General features: G+C 37.5%; 2 protein-coding genes across 2 annotated transcripts in view; both read left to right on the forward strand.

Moving 5' to 3' along the window:
• Nucleotides 1–8913: 8913 nt before the first annotated feature.
• LOC104416924 (disease resistance protein RUN1-like) lies at nucleotides 8914–15958 on the forward strand. The gene is made up of 5 exons (XM_039299851.1): nucleotides 8914–9764; nucleotides 12334–13432; nucleotides 13928–14200; nucleotides 14710–15168; nucleotides 15560–15958. The coding sequence occupies exons 1-5, from the start codon at nucleotides 9388–9390 to the stop codon at nucleotides 15956–15958; spliced, it is 2607 nt and encodes an 868-aa protein (XP_039155785.1). The 5' UTR covers nucleotides 8914–9387.
• A 2302-nt stretch (nucleotides 15959–18260) lies between these two features.
• The window catches only part of LOC104414071 (malate dehydrogenase, glyoxysomal-like), an 88199-nt gene continuing 86054 nt past the window's right edge, over nucleotides 18261–20405 (forward strand). Inside the window, exons 1-2 of the mRNA XM_039299852.1 lie at nucleotides 18261–18655; nucleotides 19697–19835. Coding sequence (XP_039155786.1) covers nucleotides 18261–18655; nucleotides 19697–19835 — 534 coding nt within the window. The remainder of the gene's footprint in view (nucleotides 18656–19696; nucleotides 19836–20405) is intronic.

Raw genomic sequence — 20405 nt, forward strand, 5'->3', positions numbered from 1 at the left:
CAGACGATTTGATCGAATAATTAGAGAAGCGGGAGAGCTATTCTTACGGTGACTGCCTGAAATCAGATATAAGCAGGGCTTCTAGGGATAACCTGGGATTTGCTTTCACGGGGGGCTCAATCCGAGTTGGTGCGTGCCAGCCCAGTAGGACAAAAGGCTGGTTTCTTGGGGCATAAGGCTGGGGTGTCGATTGGATTATCTTATGCGGATTCAAATGTGATATAGGATTCAATCAATTGCTCCCAATCAGCCGTTGACATCTCTAAGAGACAATTGAATAGTTTAAATTTGAAAATCTTGATCGAACTTAATACGATTTAGGGATACGGTTTGATTCTGTTATTCCGTTTTACTTTAGATACAAGAGAGGAAGTGTGGGTAGCTTTAAGACCCTCCTAGTCATTGTATTTTCTTTACTTCTTCACCCTCTGTTTTCCTTCTCTTTTTTTTCTTCTTTTTTTTCGACGTGTTAATAAAATGGGCCGAAGCCGAAGAAATCAATCGGATATTATTACATGATGCAGTAAAGTCATTGCATTAATGGACCTGCAATCCAAGCCCAATAAATTCCATACGGAATATTAAATGGACCTTCTTTGTGCTCTCGAACTTCATTTTGGGCCCTCCAGAAGAGCTTGCTCTGGGAAGGCACTTAACCGCCTCAGAGAAAGCATCATACCACCTCCGATTAATGGGTAAATGACTAATATTTCCTGCATCCGTAGCTCGATAATATTTCCTTCAATCATTCCTTTAATAAGTGGGTTACAAATTGTAGATATCATCTGCATGCAAATTTAATTAAAAATATGTGATATTCATATTTGCTCCCCATCAAGCGGAAGACTAAGGAAAATTTCTCTAGCCAACGATGGAGGAACACATCACCCCGAGTAAATTGGCGAGTTTTGAGGCATGGAGTAATGCCCAATTTAGGGATAATCTAAGCATCCTTGCCTACAGTTACAGGAATAGTTGGAGAAAGTTTCATAATATGTAACTTACTAATCAAAGCTATAGTTGAAGAAAGTTTTCTCAAATCACAAACAAAAGAAAAAATGAGCTTATCTTGTAATATCTTGAATCTCTTTTTTAAATAAAAAAAAATAGTTATAACTAGATCACTTCAAAATGACATGTACGTCAAGTAATAAGCTCTTAGTTTGATAGACTAAATAATATGAAGTTTGTCCTGCCAAATATAAATAACAGATTAAAGTGGGCTTAGGTCATGGGTGGCAGCAAAAGTCTCTTGTTCTATTCATTTCTCTTTTCTTTCTTATCTTTTAGGGAAAATACTACCAAAAACCCCAAATTTTGCCCAAAGTAACAAATTTATCCCAAACTTTTTTTTTTGTGATATAAAAAATCTCCAACTTTGCAAACTGTGACACATTTACCCTAAATTATAAGGCATTTTGGTCTTTTTACTTTTTACTTTTTTACTTTTTTTCTTCTTCTTCTTCTTTCTTCCCCTCTGCCGAGGCCCTAAACCGATGTCGACGAGGGCCGCCCCCGTGTCGGGCGAGGACGGCCCTCGTCGATGCTGGCGAGGGCACCCCTCACCTGCGTCTGGGGGCCCTCACTGACACCGGGCAAGGGGTGCCCTCGTTGGCACCGGGCGAGGGGTGCCCTTGCCGGCGTTGGGCGAGGGCCTCGGCGGAGGGGAAGAAAGAAGAAGAAGAAAAATAGAAAAAGAAATTTAAAAGTAAAAAGACCAAAACGCCGTATAATTTATGGTAAATATGTCACATGAATGAAAGTTCGGGGTTTTTGTGTCAAAAAAAAAAAACTTTGTGGTATGTGTCACGGTTAGCAAATTTCGGAATTTTTTATGTCACAAAAAAAGTTTATGGTAAATTTGTCATTTTGCGTAAAGTTTAGGGTTTTTGGTGGTTTTTTTCCTATCTTTTATAAATACCTCAACCAGCTCCTCGCAATTGAGTTGAATTGACAATAAATAAATAAATAAATAAATAAATAAATAAATAAATAATAAATAATTAATAACAAGTTGTGGAAATACGCGAAAGGTAGAGAGTCGTCCAATTGTCTCCCCCTTTCGCTTTCGCGTCAATCTCTCGCGCGCATAAAAGATATTGAGGGTGGATGATTGAAACTTCTGCAAATGGACGTGCAGTGCATGTAGTTTCCATGCAATGAATCATGCTAAACTTTACAACTAACTAAATGAGAATTTTAATTTTAATCTTTCAGTCATTGTCTTCTATTTCTTTCAATTTCTAAGGCACTCGGGAAAAAGCCATTTGCGGGGGCACTTATTGCATCTACGAGAATTTTGACGATTTAGGCCATCAGAAACGGCGAATCAAGTGTTGAGTAGTAATGTCGATCGTACAGGGCTGTGTCAATTAGAACTTCTCTCCCGGGCTTGTGATTTGTCTCTCTGTGGTAGAGTTGGATTTTTTATTTTTTATTTTTTGGTGGAAGGGCGTGTTTTTTGTGAAATTTTTTCGTTTGTTTGAAAAAGTAGATATGAGTTAAGAAATAGTTCGATTGATCGAAACTCAATAGGTGTTAAATTCAAGAAGGATGGTCCAACATCAAGATGGGACGAGGTGGATTCTAAAGAGCAAATTATAGAGTCGGGCCACGTGTTTTCACTTTCCTTGCGTTTGCATGGGGCTTTCGCAAGGTGTTTGAGTGGCAGCCTTAATGATTGAATCCACCTAATCTTGACTAAAGTTGCATATAATTAATTTTATCCCTTGCTTCTCAAGTCCTTTTTTTGGAGGATTAACTTTCTTCTGGTGCGATTCGGACGTCTTGCATGCTGTCCAGCGCTTTCACGGAAATTTCGATTTTTTTTTTAATTTTTTGTTGAAATTTAATGAAGTGTGTAAGAATTGTGTCAATGTCTTGTATGGATCTAATTTATGCCATCTCTTGAATTGAGTCAATTTCATCTTCTTTCCAAATTTAGTTAAGTTTACATATAAATAATGCCCATGACTTATAACCTAACAATTAAAGACATAGTTAGAGAAAGTTTCCTCCAAGGAAAGTACGACCCTTATCTTGTAATAATTTGATTCTCCTTTTTGAATGAATGAATAGATGCAACAAGATCACTTTGAAATAACATATACATTACATATGTCGGTTCACGTAAAAGATATGCTTTACAGCAATTAAATCCTTTAAAGTTTGTCTTGCTAAAAATCTGCTTTACAGCAATTAAATCCTTTAAAGTTTGTCTAGCTAATATAAATAATCGAATACTTTAAAGTTTATCTTACTAAAATCTGCTTTCCAGCAATTATATTCACCTGCTCCCACGATTTCCTCTCAATTTCAACTTTATCCTGAAATCACCAAGCAACTTCTGTCATCCCTTTGCAAAAAGTCTCTTGTCCTATTCATCTCTCTTTCCTCTCTTATATTTTATGTATATCTCCCCCGCCCACTTGCAATCGAATTGCATTTGCGAATCTAGGTTGTGGAACAACACGGAAGGTACAGTCGTCTCGCCCTTTGATTTTTTCCAACACGTCACTTCAAGTTGTACCTGCGAATGGAGAACCTCTCTCAAATTTTGCATTTTTGTATGAAGGATCTTGAGGATGGAATGACTGAGACTTCTGTAAATGTACAGGCTAGTGCATTTAGTTTTCATGCAATTCACTGATGCTGAACTTTGTAACTAATTAAATGAAGTTTGCACCTATGTCTAGCCATTCCTTAGCTATAGTAATTAGGTAGGGAGGAGTCTCTCTCAGTTGGTTCAGATTATAAGTTATAAAGATTTCATTTCGATGACGTGTTTTCTACTTCAAATTTTCATTTTTAGTCTCTCTTTTTTTTTTTGGCTGAATTTCTAAAGAACTTCCGAATCCATTTGAGAGGACACTTATCGCATCATAAGCTTGTTACAATTTTGACAATTGTGCCAATGGAAATAGCATATCAAGCAATGAATCATAGTGTCGATCATATAGGCCTATGTCAGTAAGGGAGAACACTAACATCAATGGCGCTGAGTATAGTTAAACACAAACCATTTGGTACAAAGCTAGCATAATAAGTTGCTTTTCCCCAAGAAGTACCCACTTTGGCTTGTGATTTGTCTCTGTGGTAGAGTTGGGTGTACATCTTGTGCAGATCTCTTTCTTTATTGTATTTCTTTGAAATTAGATATGAGTAGAGAAATAGTTCGATTGATTGAAATTAAATAAGTATATTATTCAAGAAGGATGGTTCGATTGTTTGGATGGGATGAGGTGGAGCCTCGAGTGGGCTTCTTGACCAAAATAGCAGAGTTGTCGTGCCGCAGGCTTTCACCTTCCTTGCGCTTACATGGGGCTTTCGCAAGCGTTGATTGGAAGCTTCGTTTGTTCATTATTTGGAGATGGCTTGAATAAAGCGACCTACCGTCTATCTTTTCTGTCTACATGAAAAGACAAATACGCCCATAAAATATACAGCTCTAGTGGTTGAATCCACCTCATATCGACTAAAGTCACCCATTATTATTTTTTATAACTTGCATTTCAAGTCTCTTCTTGGAGGATTAACTTTCTTCTAGTGGGACTCGGAAGTCTTGGATGCAATGTAGCATCCTCGCGGAAATTGCTAATTATTTCATAAACTTCGGTCTTATGTTTAATGAAATGTGTAAGGACCGTGCCATGTTTTGAATGGATCCAACCTGTGACACCTCTGGAATAGATCCAATTTTCTCTTGCTTTGAGAGGGATAAAAATTCGATTTGGACTTATAGGCTGCCCCATTCGGCTGATGTTGGTGATATTGTCCATTTTGATAATGTCTTGCTTTCCTTGAACAATGTTGAAATTTTTTATACTAATTTGAGCTTGTGAGAGACTAATCTATCAATGTAATAAGTTTGATATAGGTAATGGTGGAAGAGAGAAAAATATTATGCCTAATATTCCCAAACAATAAAAAGAGACTTTTGGTACAAAGCTAGCTTTGTGATCACACCACCACCCCAAAGCGCTTTGAGTGAGGGCCACAAACCTCACCCATCATGCGTTGCTGGCGCCACCATAGGAAATGTACTAAAAAAGTTCTAAACGTATTTCATTGGTATCAATTCAGTCCTAAACTTTTTAATTGGACCAATTTAATCCTAAACTTTTTCATGTTGATACCAATTTAGTGATAAACATTTCAATTGGATTAATTGAGTTTTAAATCTTTTCACATTGCTATCAAAAATTAATTTCATTTAGCCAATTTTGGCTGGCTAGTGCTACCATGGACACCAATTGATGACCATACGTTAACATTGCAATTTTTAAATAATTTTTTTTTGAATTCTTCTTCTTTTTTTCATTTTTCCTTTTCTTTTCCTTCTTCCTCCTCGGACTCTCCTCACAATGGCCACCGAGGGTTGCAACCCTCGCCTAGGGCTGTAGGTGAGGGCCGCAACCCTCACCGATAGTTGGTGAGGGCTTTATGGCTCTTGCCAAAGGCTCGCCAACCAATGCAAGGAGAGTCCAAGGAGGAAGAAGAAGGAAAAGAAAAAGGAAAAAGAAAAAGAAAAGAAAAGAAAATTATAAAAGATTTGAAAAAAATTAAAAATTGCCATGTTAGCATCTGGGCACCAATTGACGTTCACGTCAACACTAGCTAGTCAAAATTGATTAGATGGACTAAATTGATATCAATGTAAAAAAATTTAGAACTAAATTAATCCAATTAAAAGGTTACAACCGAATTGATACTAATATGAAAGATTTATGATTAAATTAGTCCAATTGAAATGTTTATGATTGAATTAGTACAAATATGATAGGTTTGTAACTTTTTTGGTACTTTTCCCACGTGACCTCTACACCACTACACAAGGGTTGTTTGAAAGTTTGGAAACAGCGGAACTACCCCCACTTACAATGGCCATGACATCAGCAGGGCCTGCACTTACTTTATTTTTGTCCTTCATCCTCCTATGACATTTTAGTTGGCATGAACCTATGAAACATTGAATCAGATAGCTTGATTTTATAGAATTCTGTGTTGGTTCGATGAGCTTATAGAAAATGAGAGATTTTACCTCCAATCAGAGATGTAGACCAATTAAAGGGAGTAATCACGAGCTGAGCTTGTTACTCTTGAAGATGTAGCCTTTGACTATTTTCTTTCTCCCTCTCTCTTGAAGATTCTAGAATGTTTGCACATAGACGGTCATCATTTTATACCCTTTCAAAAAGATCAGCTTGTACCAAAAAATGGAGAGAGCTAAATGTAAATCAATATTATATGCACACACAAAGATATATACAAAATATGTTGTATGTTGTTTGGTATTGGAATCGCGCATTGAGTATTTGATGTTATCCAACTAATTTCATGATTCATGATATACTTTCCTGCCACCTCTTTGAATTATGTTTGAGTTTTTAGGATGCCCTTTCCGTGATTAGATTTTATAAATGGGACAAGCCACCAGAGAATTTTATGTGCTTGACCCAAAAAGCAGGTTGATTTTAATTTTTATGTATTTATTTTAGGAAAAGCAAAGGCACATTTCGACCCAGTCTCCATAAAGTTGTTTGGCATTTTTGAGAAACTTTATGCCTCCCTTCAACTTTTTACCAACAATTGCTTTGCTTCCATAAAATATGCACATGCGAGGGTTTCCCTTGCTATTTCTTTTCACCCTTTTCGATTGCATTATTGTCGTTATCACGTTCACATCAAACTACTCTGCTTGATGATGGATGACACATCAAGCATGCTACTCTATGCATAGAAATTACTAGGTGGATCATATACATATGCCCTTGATAGCACTTTATTAAAATTTTAAGCTCCTTATAATTTTCTTGGTGGTTTAGGCCTGTAGGTGGACCGTCACATAATTCATGTGCTACAAAAGCTGTGTCAATCTTTACTTTTGGCCTATCGAAAAGGATTGAATACACTGCTTCAAGCAAGTATATTTTTTCCCAGATACATGAGTACATGTTTAATCATTTTAGAGTCTCTAAATACTTTAAATTAACTTTATGGCGTGAAGCCTCTGCCGATGCACTGTTATGAACTTAAGAGAGCTTGACATACACTAGCATTAACCAAGATCTTTGTGGGAATTAACGGGACATCTCGCCTGTGAAAGTACGTACAAGGTGATGACTGTCTTGGGCTATAGGCAGAAGCAAGCAGTTGTGCAGAATATCTTCGTTTATGATTATTTTTTCTGCTACTCGTTAAGAAAAACAATGGAAATTAACAGAGAGAACGTAGAAACAGAGCACCATACATCTCTTGTAGTTACGGCTCAGAGAATTACTTGAATTTACTGGAGAAGTTTCATGCAATGACAGAATTGTTATAAGCATTGGATTTTCTAAAAGTAATTGTCGATGTCTAATCAAAACTGGATTTTTGTGCATCTACTTTCACAATGAAATTATGTCATGACATCTTAGTCTTCGCTTCTCTGCTTAAATTTTTTTCCTGAAGCCAGCTGAATTGTGTACGTCTGTACCTCGACAACTTTCAGGTTAAAGCTGGAGCTAGCTCAGCGACTCTCTCAATGGTGAGTCCTTTTTTGGGCCCTTGAGATGTAGTATGATCTCTTTCACGAACAGGAAATTTGATGGTTATTTGATATGTGAACTCTTTTCACAAGCTCATATGATGGGTAAATGAAATATGCGGGCATATGCTGCTGCGAAGTTCGCCGACGCGTGCCTGCGTGGGTTGTGGGGCGATGCTGGCATTGTCATGTCGAGTGTGCATTTGTTGTTTCTCAGGTTTGGTGCCTTGAAAGAACTTATTGAGATCGAAAATTCTTTATAACTCTCTTAAATTCATATACGGAACCACAATGATTATCTTTAATGTTGTCCCCATTTCTCAGGTGACTGAGCTTCTGTCTGCATTCAAAGTTCGCCTTGGTTGTACTGGGGCCGAGGAGGTTCTTCCCCCCGACAGACAGTGACTGCAAATAGGCGGAAGCTCGTTTTTGGCACTAGGCTTGAAGTTCAAGGGATTTTTTTTCAAGTGCAGATTTTTGTGGCCTTGTCCAGTCTTTTAAGAGTCTCGAATGACCAGAGATAGCCATTCTAGAGGCTCTTCTTGGGTAGTGGGCAGAGGGAGCAGAAATTTTCAGTGGAACACAGAAAGGCACAATTGAGAATATCCAATGGGAGATGCCTCTCCACTGATCCCCATAATTACCAGCAGCAATTCTTCACACCAAGTTCTCCTTACTTGGAGCATTCAGAGTAAGAGGTTACCGACTTTAGTGTTTGTCCCAGCAGCGTAAGAACGTCTGTTTTTTTTTTTTTTTTTTACCAGTGAAAGTTCAAGAAAAATTTGTTCCGACAATGAAAGTAAAGTATTTCTTTTGTTCTCTTTTCGTATTTGGGCATTAGCGACAACTTCAAATTACACCCTTGAAGAGGACAACAAAGATATATGAAAAAAAGGTATAAGTGTATTGGAAGTTTCAAAACTTATCATGAAAAAACGATTGGATTTTAAAACTTTTAAAAATTACAATTAAGTTTTAAAACTTATTACGAAAGTGCATTCGAGTCTTAAAATTTTCAAAAAATATAATTGAGTCTTAAAGTTTGTCACTAAAGTGCAATTAAGTCCTATAATCTTCAAAAAGTATAATCAAACTCAAGGATTTGATTGAATTATTTTGACAAGTTCTAAGATTTGATTGCACTCCTTGAAAGTTTAATAACTCAATTTAGCTTTTACTATAAGTTTGAAAATTTAATTATATATTTTAAAAGTTTTACGATACAATTATATCTTGAAAATAAGTTTTAAGATTTTTAATATAAGTATCCCTAAAAATAATGCTAAAAGAGTACGCCTCTCTGGTCTTGTAAGGTCTGCTCTTCGGAACCGGACCCACACCCTAAAATATCTTGAGGAGAACTCGATCCGCAGCCTAAAATATCTTGAACCTCAAGCACTTTCTACCTTCTACCTTCTTGTTCTCACTCTCAGATCTGGGCTCTCTCTTTCTTTTCTCCGGCGGCGCCCTTCGACCTTTCTCTCTATCGATCTCGACTCAGTCGCTGTTTCATCTCGGTCGGCCGTCCATCAATCAGCGCACTAGGTACTCTATATGGGTTTCATTTTCAATTTCTTGGTCTAATGTTATCGCCAATTGATGGCTGTGATTCAATGACCAACCTAACCCACCACCTGTTTTATTTTTCTCTTCTTTTTTTGTTTCTAAATTACACTCGATTGATGTCTCGCCTCAAGCAAGCGGATTGATAATTTTCGTTCAGCTTGATTCTAACTCAAGTTGAGATTGCTCCATGCAATGGCAACATCCACTGACACTTCAAGAATGGAGTTCGAGGTGTTCTTGAGTTTCAGGGACCAGATACTCGGGACAACTTTACTAGTTGTCTCTATCATGACATGGTCGAGAAAGGAATCCGCGTCTTCAAAGACAACGAAGAGCTCCAAGTTGGTCAGAAGATTGGTGGGAACCTTTTGCAAGCCCTTGATAACACTCAAATTTATATCCCCATTTTCTCTAAGGGCTTCGTTTCCAGTGTGTGGTGCCTCCGTGAGGTTGCACATATGGTAGATTGTACTTTAAAGTCAGACGGGAAGAAGGAGATCCTCCCCATTTTCTTCGACGTGAAACCGGTTGATGTCAAGCTCATAACTGAATTGTACAGTAATGTTTTGTCTGAGTATGAGAAGAAGTATGGCCCCGCTGAGGTGACGTTGTGGAAAGCTGCTCTTCGTGAGGTTGCAACTAGAGCAGGTTGGGAGCGGAAAGGGGAAGAGTAAGAGCCTATTTATTTTTACTCCAAATAGTGTCTAATTCTATTCTTTTGTTCCATGGATTAAAAAAAGAACAGAATTCCGTTTGTATAATTTTTATTTCTAGAAACCAAAATCTATTTTTTTGTTTTCGGGAATAAATTTGGAATAGAATCGAAGTAAAAATTATTTCTTGTTAAAACAATTTCTAAAATCAATTCATATTTTTTTTTCTTTTCTTCTATTTTTTTTTTCTCTTCTTCTCTTCTTCCTTCTTCTTCTTCCCTTTGGCCGGTTCCTTTGCCTTGGCTATGGCCGGCAACCGGCAGGATGAGAGCCAACAACCTCGCCGGAGCGTCGTCGGCCCCCAACGACATTGAGCCACGGCGAGGCTGTTGACCTAAGCCTCACCTAGCCATGGCAAGACTCAGCCTCACTAGCCGGCATGAGGCTCTACCTTGCCGAGGCCAAGATGAGATTGAACTCACGCTACCCAGGCGAGGTCGAGCCTCGTCGGTGGCCAAGCGACGGCCGAGATGCAGCGAGGCTCGGCCTCACCGGATCTTGTGGTGAGGCTCGGCCTCACCCGAGATCTTGTGAGGCGAGGCTCGGCCTCACCCTGAGCAAGCCTGCAATGAGCTCGTCGAGCGTCACCCAGTGGCCGACAACGAGGCTACAAAGAAGAAGGAGGAAGAAGAGAAAAATAAAAATAAAAAAATAAAAAAATAAAAGTATTAAAAAGTTTTAAAAAATTAAGAATTTTATCAAACGTATTTCTATTAGGGAACAGAAATTTTGGTAAGTTACCAAGCGCGTTCTTTTGCTAAAAAATTATTCTCGGAGTAGAACTAGAAAAAATCATTTATAATAAAAAATTGTTCCGTAGAGCAGAATAGTTATCAAACGAGGCATAAGTTTCCACAACTTATTCCAGTTATTAATTTTAATGTAATCTGAAAGGGACGCATTTTTTCTTATAGATTTGAAAATATGTTATATTCAATTTATCTTGTAGTATGACCAAAAAAAAAATTATCTTCTAGTAACTATAATTTCTCCCTATAATTGATACGATAGTTGAAAAAATTTAATGCGAATGTGGAAATCATTGTCAAGTTACAGTTAAATGCCAAGTTAGTATCCTGTTCGGTTGTCAGAAATCTAAAAAAAATATTTAAATAGTGAAATAAATATCTTTCAACATTTTAGAACAAAAGGTAAAGTAGAAACAAGAAAAAGACAGATATTAACGCTTATTCAGTGATGATCAAACAGACTGATTTTGTCCTACTAGCATACGAACTGATTATGTGTTTGATCAGTCTAAAATATTGCCTGCGCATTAAAAGCAACTATTACTTATTTGATGAATATCGGTTTTCAACAAAGAACGATTTATCAATTTTACGTAGATAAGCAAGCATCCGGATCCGGTCACTTCTTCTCTACTATCACTAAAGGACCTATATAGACTGCTGGCGTTTCAACGGTGCTTTTTGCAAAAAAGAGCAGAGAAAAAAAAATTCAAAACTTTTGCATCATATTTAGTCGCAGTAATAGTGTTATTACATTACGTGTTTCATAATTCCAATTTTAGGATTATTTTGGAAATTCTAATAATATTGCTCCTCTATAACATGTTATTCATGAAACCAAATAGTGTAGAAGATTTACAGTCACAAACCAAATAGCGTAATAGTGACTAAAGCCTTGTTAAATCTCAAGATAGTAACTAGTACATAGATGGGTACTAGAAGCAGCAATCTTGCATCACGCCCTCACTTTCTTCATAACAAATCCGAAAATGGGGGAAGTTTATTGACGACGTCTTAAGACATTTTTATCTATGTATCTCGCTGAGATGTGAACAGTCATGGCCAGATTAACGGTATATCTCGATGGTGTCTCCCAGATCTCGATGACATTGGGAGAGAGAGAGAGAGAGATGACTTGGAGACATGGCCTAAAGTGAACTTTCTATACCACTGTATATGTATGTATGTAAGTATGTATGTATTCTATAACATGAATTAATTGATGCTGATATTGAATCTTTAACGAGCTAAAGGCCAAGTTACTAGAGTTTTTATTTTTCATTTATTTAGTCTATGAATAAGTGGTAGAACAAAATAGTCATAAAAATATTTTAGATTCCTATTCATTCTTTTCCCTTCCTCCATCAAACATGAAATGACCTAATTTCCTCTATTTCCATTCTTTTCTTTGCAAGCATACAAACAACGTTACCGTCCAATTATTCCTTTATTTTGTTAACTTTCTGCGGTCATTATCCATCTTATTTCCCCTTGCTCTTAAATCACTGCATTGAAACTGAGTGTTAGTGTTTAAACCCAACCAATGGGCGTCTGGGCAGCAGCCGCAGCAGCTAATTTGAGCACTTCATGTTTTTAGATAATTATCATTGTAACTTGAGATTGTTACTTTCTAAAGGGTTAAAGTTTGTTATTTGAATAACTGCCACCGTTTGTAAACCTGTTGTAACATATTTAGTTTATCTTATTTAAATTGTACATGCTTGATAGTTAAGAATAGTACGTTGTTAACATTTTCTTAATCTAAAATGTCTGGCAGATACGGGGAGCTTATAAAATTGATTGTTCGAGAAGTTTTGCTTAAGCTGAAGGTGAAGAGCAGAGATCTTCCCTACCATCTAGTTGAAGTGGATGATCAAAAAGATATAGAAAAATTGTTGGATGTTGACTTTGATGGCATACGTTTTGTTATTATCCATGGGACAGGTGGAATTGGTAAATCAACTCTTGCTAAGGTTATCTTCAATCGATTCTTGCCTAAATTCAATTACTCTAGTTTCCTTGAAGTTGTCCAACATCAAGATCTTTTGGAAGTGCAAAAGAAACTCTTATCCGACACACTAGGCTTGACCTCTGCTGACGGAATCCATGACACCCACGACGGGATCCATCGCATAAGAAATGGACTCAGTGACAAGAAAGTTCTGGTTGTTGTCGATAATGTGGATGAGAAGAGGCAACTTGAGAGCCTCGCAGGTAGCTGTGATTGGTTCGGTTCCGGAAGTAGGATCATGGTCACAGTTAGGGACATACGCGTAGTACTAAATGACGACAAACAAATGCGACCCGGCAATTACTTGGCCCACTCAGTAAATGAGATGTCTTTGTATCGAGCAATTCAGCTTTTTAGTAAACATGCATTTAGAAGTGATACTCCTCCTGAGAATTGCTACGATTTCTCGAAAGAAGTCGTTTTAAGCATAGGAAGGCTTCCTTTGACTCTGGAAGTCGTGGGTTCTCTTTTTGCAGGAATGAACAGACCAAAGTGGGACAAGACATTGGATGACTTAAAGCAAGGCCCGCCTAATAATGTTCGAGAATCACTGATGATAAGCATCAACAAATTGAACACCATAGAAAAAGCCATATTCCTAGACATAGCATGTTTTTGCATTGGGGAGGATAATACTTATGTGGACTACATGTGGCGTAGTAGCAACCATTCTCCACGCAGTGCGATTGATGTTCTTCTCCTCATGTCGTTAATAAAGATCGATGGGCACAATTGTTTTTGGATGCATGATGAAGTTCGAGATCTAGGAAGGTACATCGTCAAGGAGGAGAATTTCGAAGATGCTGGAAAGCGCCGTTGGATGTGGATTGATGAAAATACTCTAGATATACTGAGGAGCGACGAGGTGAAAGTTATTAAGAGTAGAAGATATGGTCAATCCAGCAAAATCTCTGGTTGTGTTCCTTAAATTGAGAATGTCGATTGGTGGTTTGCTTTGTTTTCTAACTTATAGGGAAATAAAAAGCAACTCTATATAAACAATAAAAGTACACGTTTTCATGCCTTACTCATGTGAAACGAGAAGAAAGTGTACGCTCCAGTTGGTTAGTTGCAATTCTTCATTTCTTGTTTCGGCGAGAATGAAAATGGATTCTTTGCTTCCTCGTAAAGGTGTTTAGTCTGTGAAAAGACAGAGGAAACAACACCAAAAATACATTTTGAACATGCTTGGTTTGTCGTATTTTCAAGTTGAGAAGAACACTAATTATCTTGTTACTACGCGCCTTTGATTTAATTAGTTTGGGGTCAAAGAAAAACTACCGATATTGTTGACTACTTTGCATCAGTTTTTTGCTTCCTATGTTGCATACTCATCTTTGTTCCCTACTGCTACTGGCAGGAAAAAGGAGCTGTACGTGCTCTTAGTTTGGGTATTAGTCATGACTTAACATCTAAAGAAATAGCATATTTGCCAAAATTGAGATTCCTTGGAGGGCAAGGATTGAATTTCGTAGGCGACTTCAAAAATGTTCGTCCTAATCTGAGATGGCTTTCTTGGCATGATTGCTCGTGGGAATTTTCAGCAACAAATCTTTACCTGGAGAATTTGGTTGTGCTCGACCTTTCAGGGAGTAACATCACCTATGACTGGGGTGGATGGAGGCAAATCAAGGTACCAACACACCTCACTCATGTTCGCTCCAAATTGTATCAATTGATCTTCATCGTCTCAATACTTTTTGCCGGCATGTAATCTGCCCTATTTTTCCATTGCCAATGGTTAAAAAGTTGAAAATTCTAAATTTGATGTACTGCTATTGTTTAACCAAAACACTCGATTTTTCAGAGTTTGGCAATTTGGAGAAATTGATTCTAGAAGGGTGTGAGAATTTGTCTACCATTGATAGCTCAATGGGTAAGCTAAAACTACTAAGTACTTTGAATATTGAAGGATGTACATCCCTTGAAGGGTTGCCCGAAGAAATTGGCTCTCTAGAATGCTTGTCAGAAATTAATATGCCGTGCGGCGGCAACCTATTCAAGCTTCCTGAAACACTAGGCAATCTAAAATATTTGACGAAGTTTGAAGTTGAAGGTCATTCTAATATCAACCAAATTCCTCACTCTATTGGAAGGTTGAATCTCAAGCATTTGGTTTTGTTTAATTGCAATAATCTTCAGGAGCTTCCGGATTCTATTGGGGAAATAGAATCATTGGTCAAATTGGATTTAAGACTCTTGAAGATTTTTGTTCTCCCTGATTCCATTGGAAGGTTAAAGAATCTCAAGCATTTGTTTTTATCTGATTGCAAGAATATGCTGCAGCTTCCAGAATCTATCGGGGAACTAGAATCATTGGTGAAGTTGGATTTAGAATCCTCGGGGATCTCCGTTCTCCCTTATTCCATTGGAAAGTTAAAGAATCTCAACCATTTGCTTTTATCTTATTGCAAGAATATGTTGCTACTTCCGGAATCTATCGGGGAGCTAGAATCATTGGTGAAGTTGGATTTAGAATCCTCAGGGATCTCTGTTCTCCCTTATTCCATTGGAAAGTTAAAGAATCTCAACCGTTTACTTTTATCTAATTGCAAGAATATGCTGCAACTTCTGGAATCTATTGGGGAGCTAGAATCATTGGTGAAGTTGGATTTAGAATCCTCGGGGATCTTCATTCTCTCCTTATTCCATTGGAAAATTAAAAAATCTCAACCATTTGCTTTTATCTAATTGCAAGAATATGCTACAACTTCCAGAATCTATCGGGGAGCTAGAATCATTGGTGAAGTTGGATTTAGAATCCTTGGGGATCTTCGTTCTCCCTTATTCCATTGGAAAATTAAAGAATCTCAACCACTTGCTTTTATCTCATTGCAAGAATATGCTACAACTTCCGGAATCTATCGGGGAGCTAGAATCATTGGTGAATTTGGATTTAAACTACTCGGGGATCTCTGTTCTCCCTTATTCCATTGGAAAGTTAAAGAATCTCAACCATTTACTTTTATCTAATTGTAAGAAAATTATGCAGCTTCCGGAATCTATTGAGGAGCTAGAATCATTGGTGGAGTTGGATTTAAATTACTCGGGGATTTCCGTTCTCCCTTATTCCATTGGAAAGTTCAAGAATCTCAACCGTTTGTTTTTATCTAATTGCAAGAATATATTGCAACTTCCGGAATCTATAGGGGAGCTAGAATCATTGGTGGAGTTGAATTTAAGTTGCTCGGGGATCTTTGTTCTCCCTGATTCTATTGGAGCATTAAAGAATCTTAACCGTTTGCTTTTATCGAGATGTAAAAATCTACATAAGCTTCCAGACTCTATCGGGAAGCTAGAATCAATGGTCGAGTTGGATTTAACATTCTCGGGGATCTCCGTTCTCCCTAATTCCATTGGAAAGTTAAAGAATCTCAAGACATTTATTTGAATGCGATAATCTCTATAAACTTCGAGATTCTATCAAGGAAATAGAATCATTGTTCAAGTTAGATTTAAAAATCTCAAGAATCCCCGTTCTCCCTTATCCCATTAGAAGTTTAAAGAATCTCAAGTATTTGATTTTATCTCAATGCAAGAATATGTTGGAGCTTCTGAAATCTATCGAGGAGCTAAAATCATTGGTGGAGTTGGATTTAAATTTGTTGGAGATCTATGTTCTCCCTGATTCCATTGAAGGGTTAAAGAATCTTAACTATTTGCTTTTATCAAGATGCGAGAATCTACTGAATCTTTCAAACTCTATCGTGAAACTAAAAGCATTGGACAGGTTGGATTTAAACATCTCGGGAATCTTTGTTCTCTCTCATTCCATTGGAAGCTTAAAGAATCTTAAGTATTTGCTTTTATCTAGATGTAAGAATTTACATGAGCTTCCGGACTCCATTTTGGAACTAGAATCATTGGTTGAGTTAAATTTAAATCTATCGGGGATATCTTTCCTCCTTGATTCCATTGAAAGTTTAAATAATCTCAAGTATTTGTATTTATTTGAATGCAAAAATCTACATGAGTTTTCGGAGTCTATCGGGGAAGTAAAATCATTAGTCGAGTTGGACTTAAGACTATCAAGGATTGCCATTATCCATAATTCCATTGGAAGGTTAACGAATTTCACTCATTTATCTTTTTCTGGATGTGAGAATCTACTTGAGCTTCCAAACTCTATCGGCGAACTGCAATCATTGTTCGAGTTGGATTTAAATCTCTCGGGGATATCTGCTCTCCTTGATTCCATTAGAAGATTAGAGAATATCAAGCATTTGCGTTTACGTGAATGCAAAAATTTATATGAGCTTCTGGACTCTATTGGGGAACTAAAATCATTGGTTCAGGGATCACCATTCTCCCTAATTCCATTGGAAGGTTAACAAAGTTCATGCATTTGTCTTTTTCTGGATGTGAGAATCTACTTGAGCTTCTGAACTCTATCGAGGAATTGGAAGCATTGATCAAGTTGGATTTAAAACTATTAGGGATCTCCGTTCTCTCTTATTCCATTGGAATGTAAAAGAATCTCAAGCATTTGCTTTGATCTAAATGCAAGAATTTACATGAGCTACTAGACTCTATTTGGGAACTAAAATCATTGGTCAAGTTGGATTTAAAACTCTCAGAAATCTCTATCTCCCTTTATTCCATTGGATGGTTAACAAACTTCACACATTTGTCTTTTTCTGGATCCGAGAATCTACTTGAGCTTCCAAACTCTATTGGGAAACTAAAAGCATTGGATGAGTTGGATTTAAAATTCTCGGGGATCTCCGTCCTCCTAGATTCCATTGAAAGGTTAAAGAATCTTAAACATTTGCTTTTATTTGAATTCTCACATGAGCTTTTAAATTTTATTAGAGATCCAAAATCATTGGTCAAGTTGGATTTAAAAGTCTCCAGGTCCATTTTCCCTGATTTCATTGAAAGATTAACAAATTTGACACATTTGTCTTTTGGTGGCAATAGTATACTTGAGCTTGTGCGCACTATTTGGGGACCAAAGTCATTGGTCAAGTTAAATTTTAAAATCTCAGAGATCTGTTCTCCTTGATTCCATTGATAAGTTCACAAATTTAACACATTTGTCTTTTTCAAGATGCATGTATCTACATGAGCTTCCGGACTCTATTGAAAAAAGGGATTATTGGTCGAGTTGGATTTAAATTCTCGAGGATCTCCTTTCTCCCCGATTCTATCGGAAATCTAAAGAGACTAAAAGTCTTAAAGGTAGCATACACATAGATACACACGATACCTTGTTCTCTGGTGGAGTCACTTGAAGAGCTCGATGCCTCATTTTGTCCACATCTCAAGGATGAAATCCCATGGGAATCGTGGAGCCTAACTCATTTGAAGATCCTGGATTTATATGGGAGCCCAATCTCTACAATGCCAAGAAAGATCAGTGGTTTCTCTAGTCTCCAGACGCTTAAAATTGCAAGCCACCGACTTTCCCCCTTGCCAAAGCTTCCCTCGAGTTTGAAATGCCTTGTTGTTGTAGTTGCTCAATTCCTTGTTCTCCCCGACAGTCAAGCCTAGTTCATTTACATCATCTCAAAGTGCGTAAAGAATAATGCATGACACTTTGCATCCCGCACAAGGTTACCTCACCTTGGAAGGACGTGCTATCCATCAATCGGCTTGCACTTAGCTTATCAACCTTGAAAATTCACTCTATCGTGCAATTGCTGTACATTTTTTACTTGCAAAATTTGTCGGTTCTCTCTATCTGCGAATGTATGACACCATGCTTGCCCGATCTATCACATTTGAAGAGGCTACAAGAGTTACAGCTTGATGACTTCCCCGAACTTGCGGAGATTCCAGGTTTGGGGGAATTGGAATCACTGAAGTTTCTGCACATTATCATGTGTGATGTGATCAAACAATTGCCTAACCTATCGACTCTGAAAAATTTATCGCGTCTCAAGCTAATACATTGCGTAAAGTTGAGAGCCATTGAAGGCTTGAAAGAGTTGAATTTTTTGGAGTATGCAGAGATCAGACATTGCATGTCCTTGGAAAGGTTGCCCGATGTGCCGACATCCACCAAATTGGAGACAGATCAGGCGCCGCCAGAACCTGCTGAACACACCATGCAGCCAGCGAAGCGATTGCGACTTTCAGTGGACTAGTACGACAAGTGGGCAATTATAGCCTCGTTGAACTTCTCAAGTTCGTTTTTATTATAATGAGGGAAACGGAAGTTTTCAGAAGGGCTTCGATTTGCTAACCTGTAGAGTTGGCTTGGAATAAAGGCCAAGAAAGAGTTGGCGGCGAGTATTTAGAGTTTTAAGGCCCTGCACGTGGAATAAAAACCAAATTTGCGGCCTTGCACGTGGAATAAGGCCAAATTTACAACGCATGGTATAACCGACGTGAATTAATCCAGGTGTCTTCATGTCTCTTCTTGCGCCATCTATTATATTTCTTGATAGTGTTAGAACGATGTTTTCAATTTTCAAATTTAATTCTCATGATACATTAAGTGTTTTGCTCTATTCATTTCAATCATCTCTAAAGTATGAATTTATTATGTTTGAGTAGGCTTAACAAATATCATTACCTATATCTATGATGTCGGCTGCATTAGCCACGATGGCATGTCGTAGTGTTTGTGATTTTGCAAATCAAAGACTCAAATTATTTTCAATTTGTCATCCATCACACCTTTGATGAAACAATAAATGGGGCTATTGTAATTACCTAATCCGCTTATTAAAATGTTGCCTACGTGATTCTACACGGCCAATGAATTATATCACACATTAAGGACTATGTTTTGCATTTGGCGTTCAAAACAGCACATATTGATGATTCACATTGAAGTAATAATTTAGTCGCCTGATTCTTGATAACACAAATTTGATAAGTTTTAGAATTTGATTGTATTATCTAAAAATTTAAAGATCGATTATATTAATAAGTTTTAGAACTTCAAATGCACCCATCCCAAAATAAAAATTAAGAGTTAAGAGTCTTTTTTTTCTGCATCCCCAATCCCCCTCCCCCAAAAAAAAAAAAAAGAATTAAAGCGTCTGAGCACCCTTTGTATGGAAGGAGTGTAACAATTTTTGCCATTTTGGTTCTTCAATTTATCACTTCTAATGATGATATCTTTTCTTTTGTAGTGGTGGATATGATTATAATAATCAACGTTAGGCGTCTTTTAAAGTTGTGCTCTTGGAGGGATTGGACGGCCTCTGGCAGTTTTGATGAAGATCAACCCGCACGTCTCTGTTCTTCATCTGTATGATGTCGAGAATACAGCTGGCGTCACCGCGGATATTAGCCCTACGGACACCGGTGCCGTGGTGAGTTTCCCTTCCCATCTCTAATTCGCCTGCTGTTTGCTGAATTTAGGATGAATGGAATTGCTAGGGCTATATATGAAGATGAAATTCATGTTATTCGACTGTTTGGGGTGAAATATTAATGTAGCTGCTGTTATGTGCTAGTGAGTGTTATTGGTTCTCTTCTTATGATCAGAAGGTTGTTTATGATCAGAGATACTTGATACTAATGCTCGGGCAGCAAAATCTGTACAAGATCGCAGTTTCGAGACAATGTCATGAAAGCCAACAACTTCTTTCCTTCCCCCTTCTTTCCTTCCCCAATATATTGTAGGTGTTTGCTGATATATCTCATCAGATTTTTTATCTATTATGTTCCATGAAGGCAGAAGTACTAGGTCTTGATCCTAGAGAAGTTGATGTTCCAGTTGTTCGGAGTCATGTGGGGGTGACAATATTACCTCTTTTATCTCAGGTTTGTGATGTATTCTTCCTAAAAAGAAGTTCTTATATGTTCAACAGCGAGCCTATTACAAATTGCACTTTCTGTAGAATGCTAAATGTCAGTTGGCATTTTCAAAATCTGTAGAC

This window comes from Eucalyptus grandis, chromosome 8 (genome assembly GCF_016545825.1).
Source record: "Eucalyptus grandis isolate ANBG69807.140 chromosome 8, ASM1654582v1, whole genome shotgun sequence".
NCBI lineage: Eukaryota > Viridiplantae > Streptophyta > Magnoliopsida > Myrtales > Myrtaceae > Eucalyptus > Eucalyptus grandis.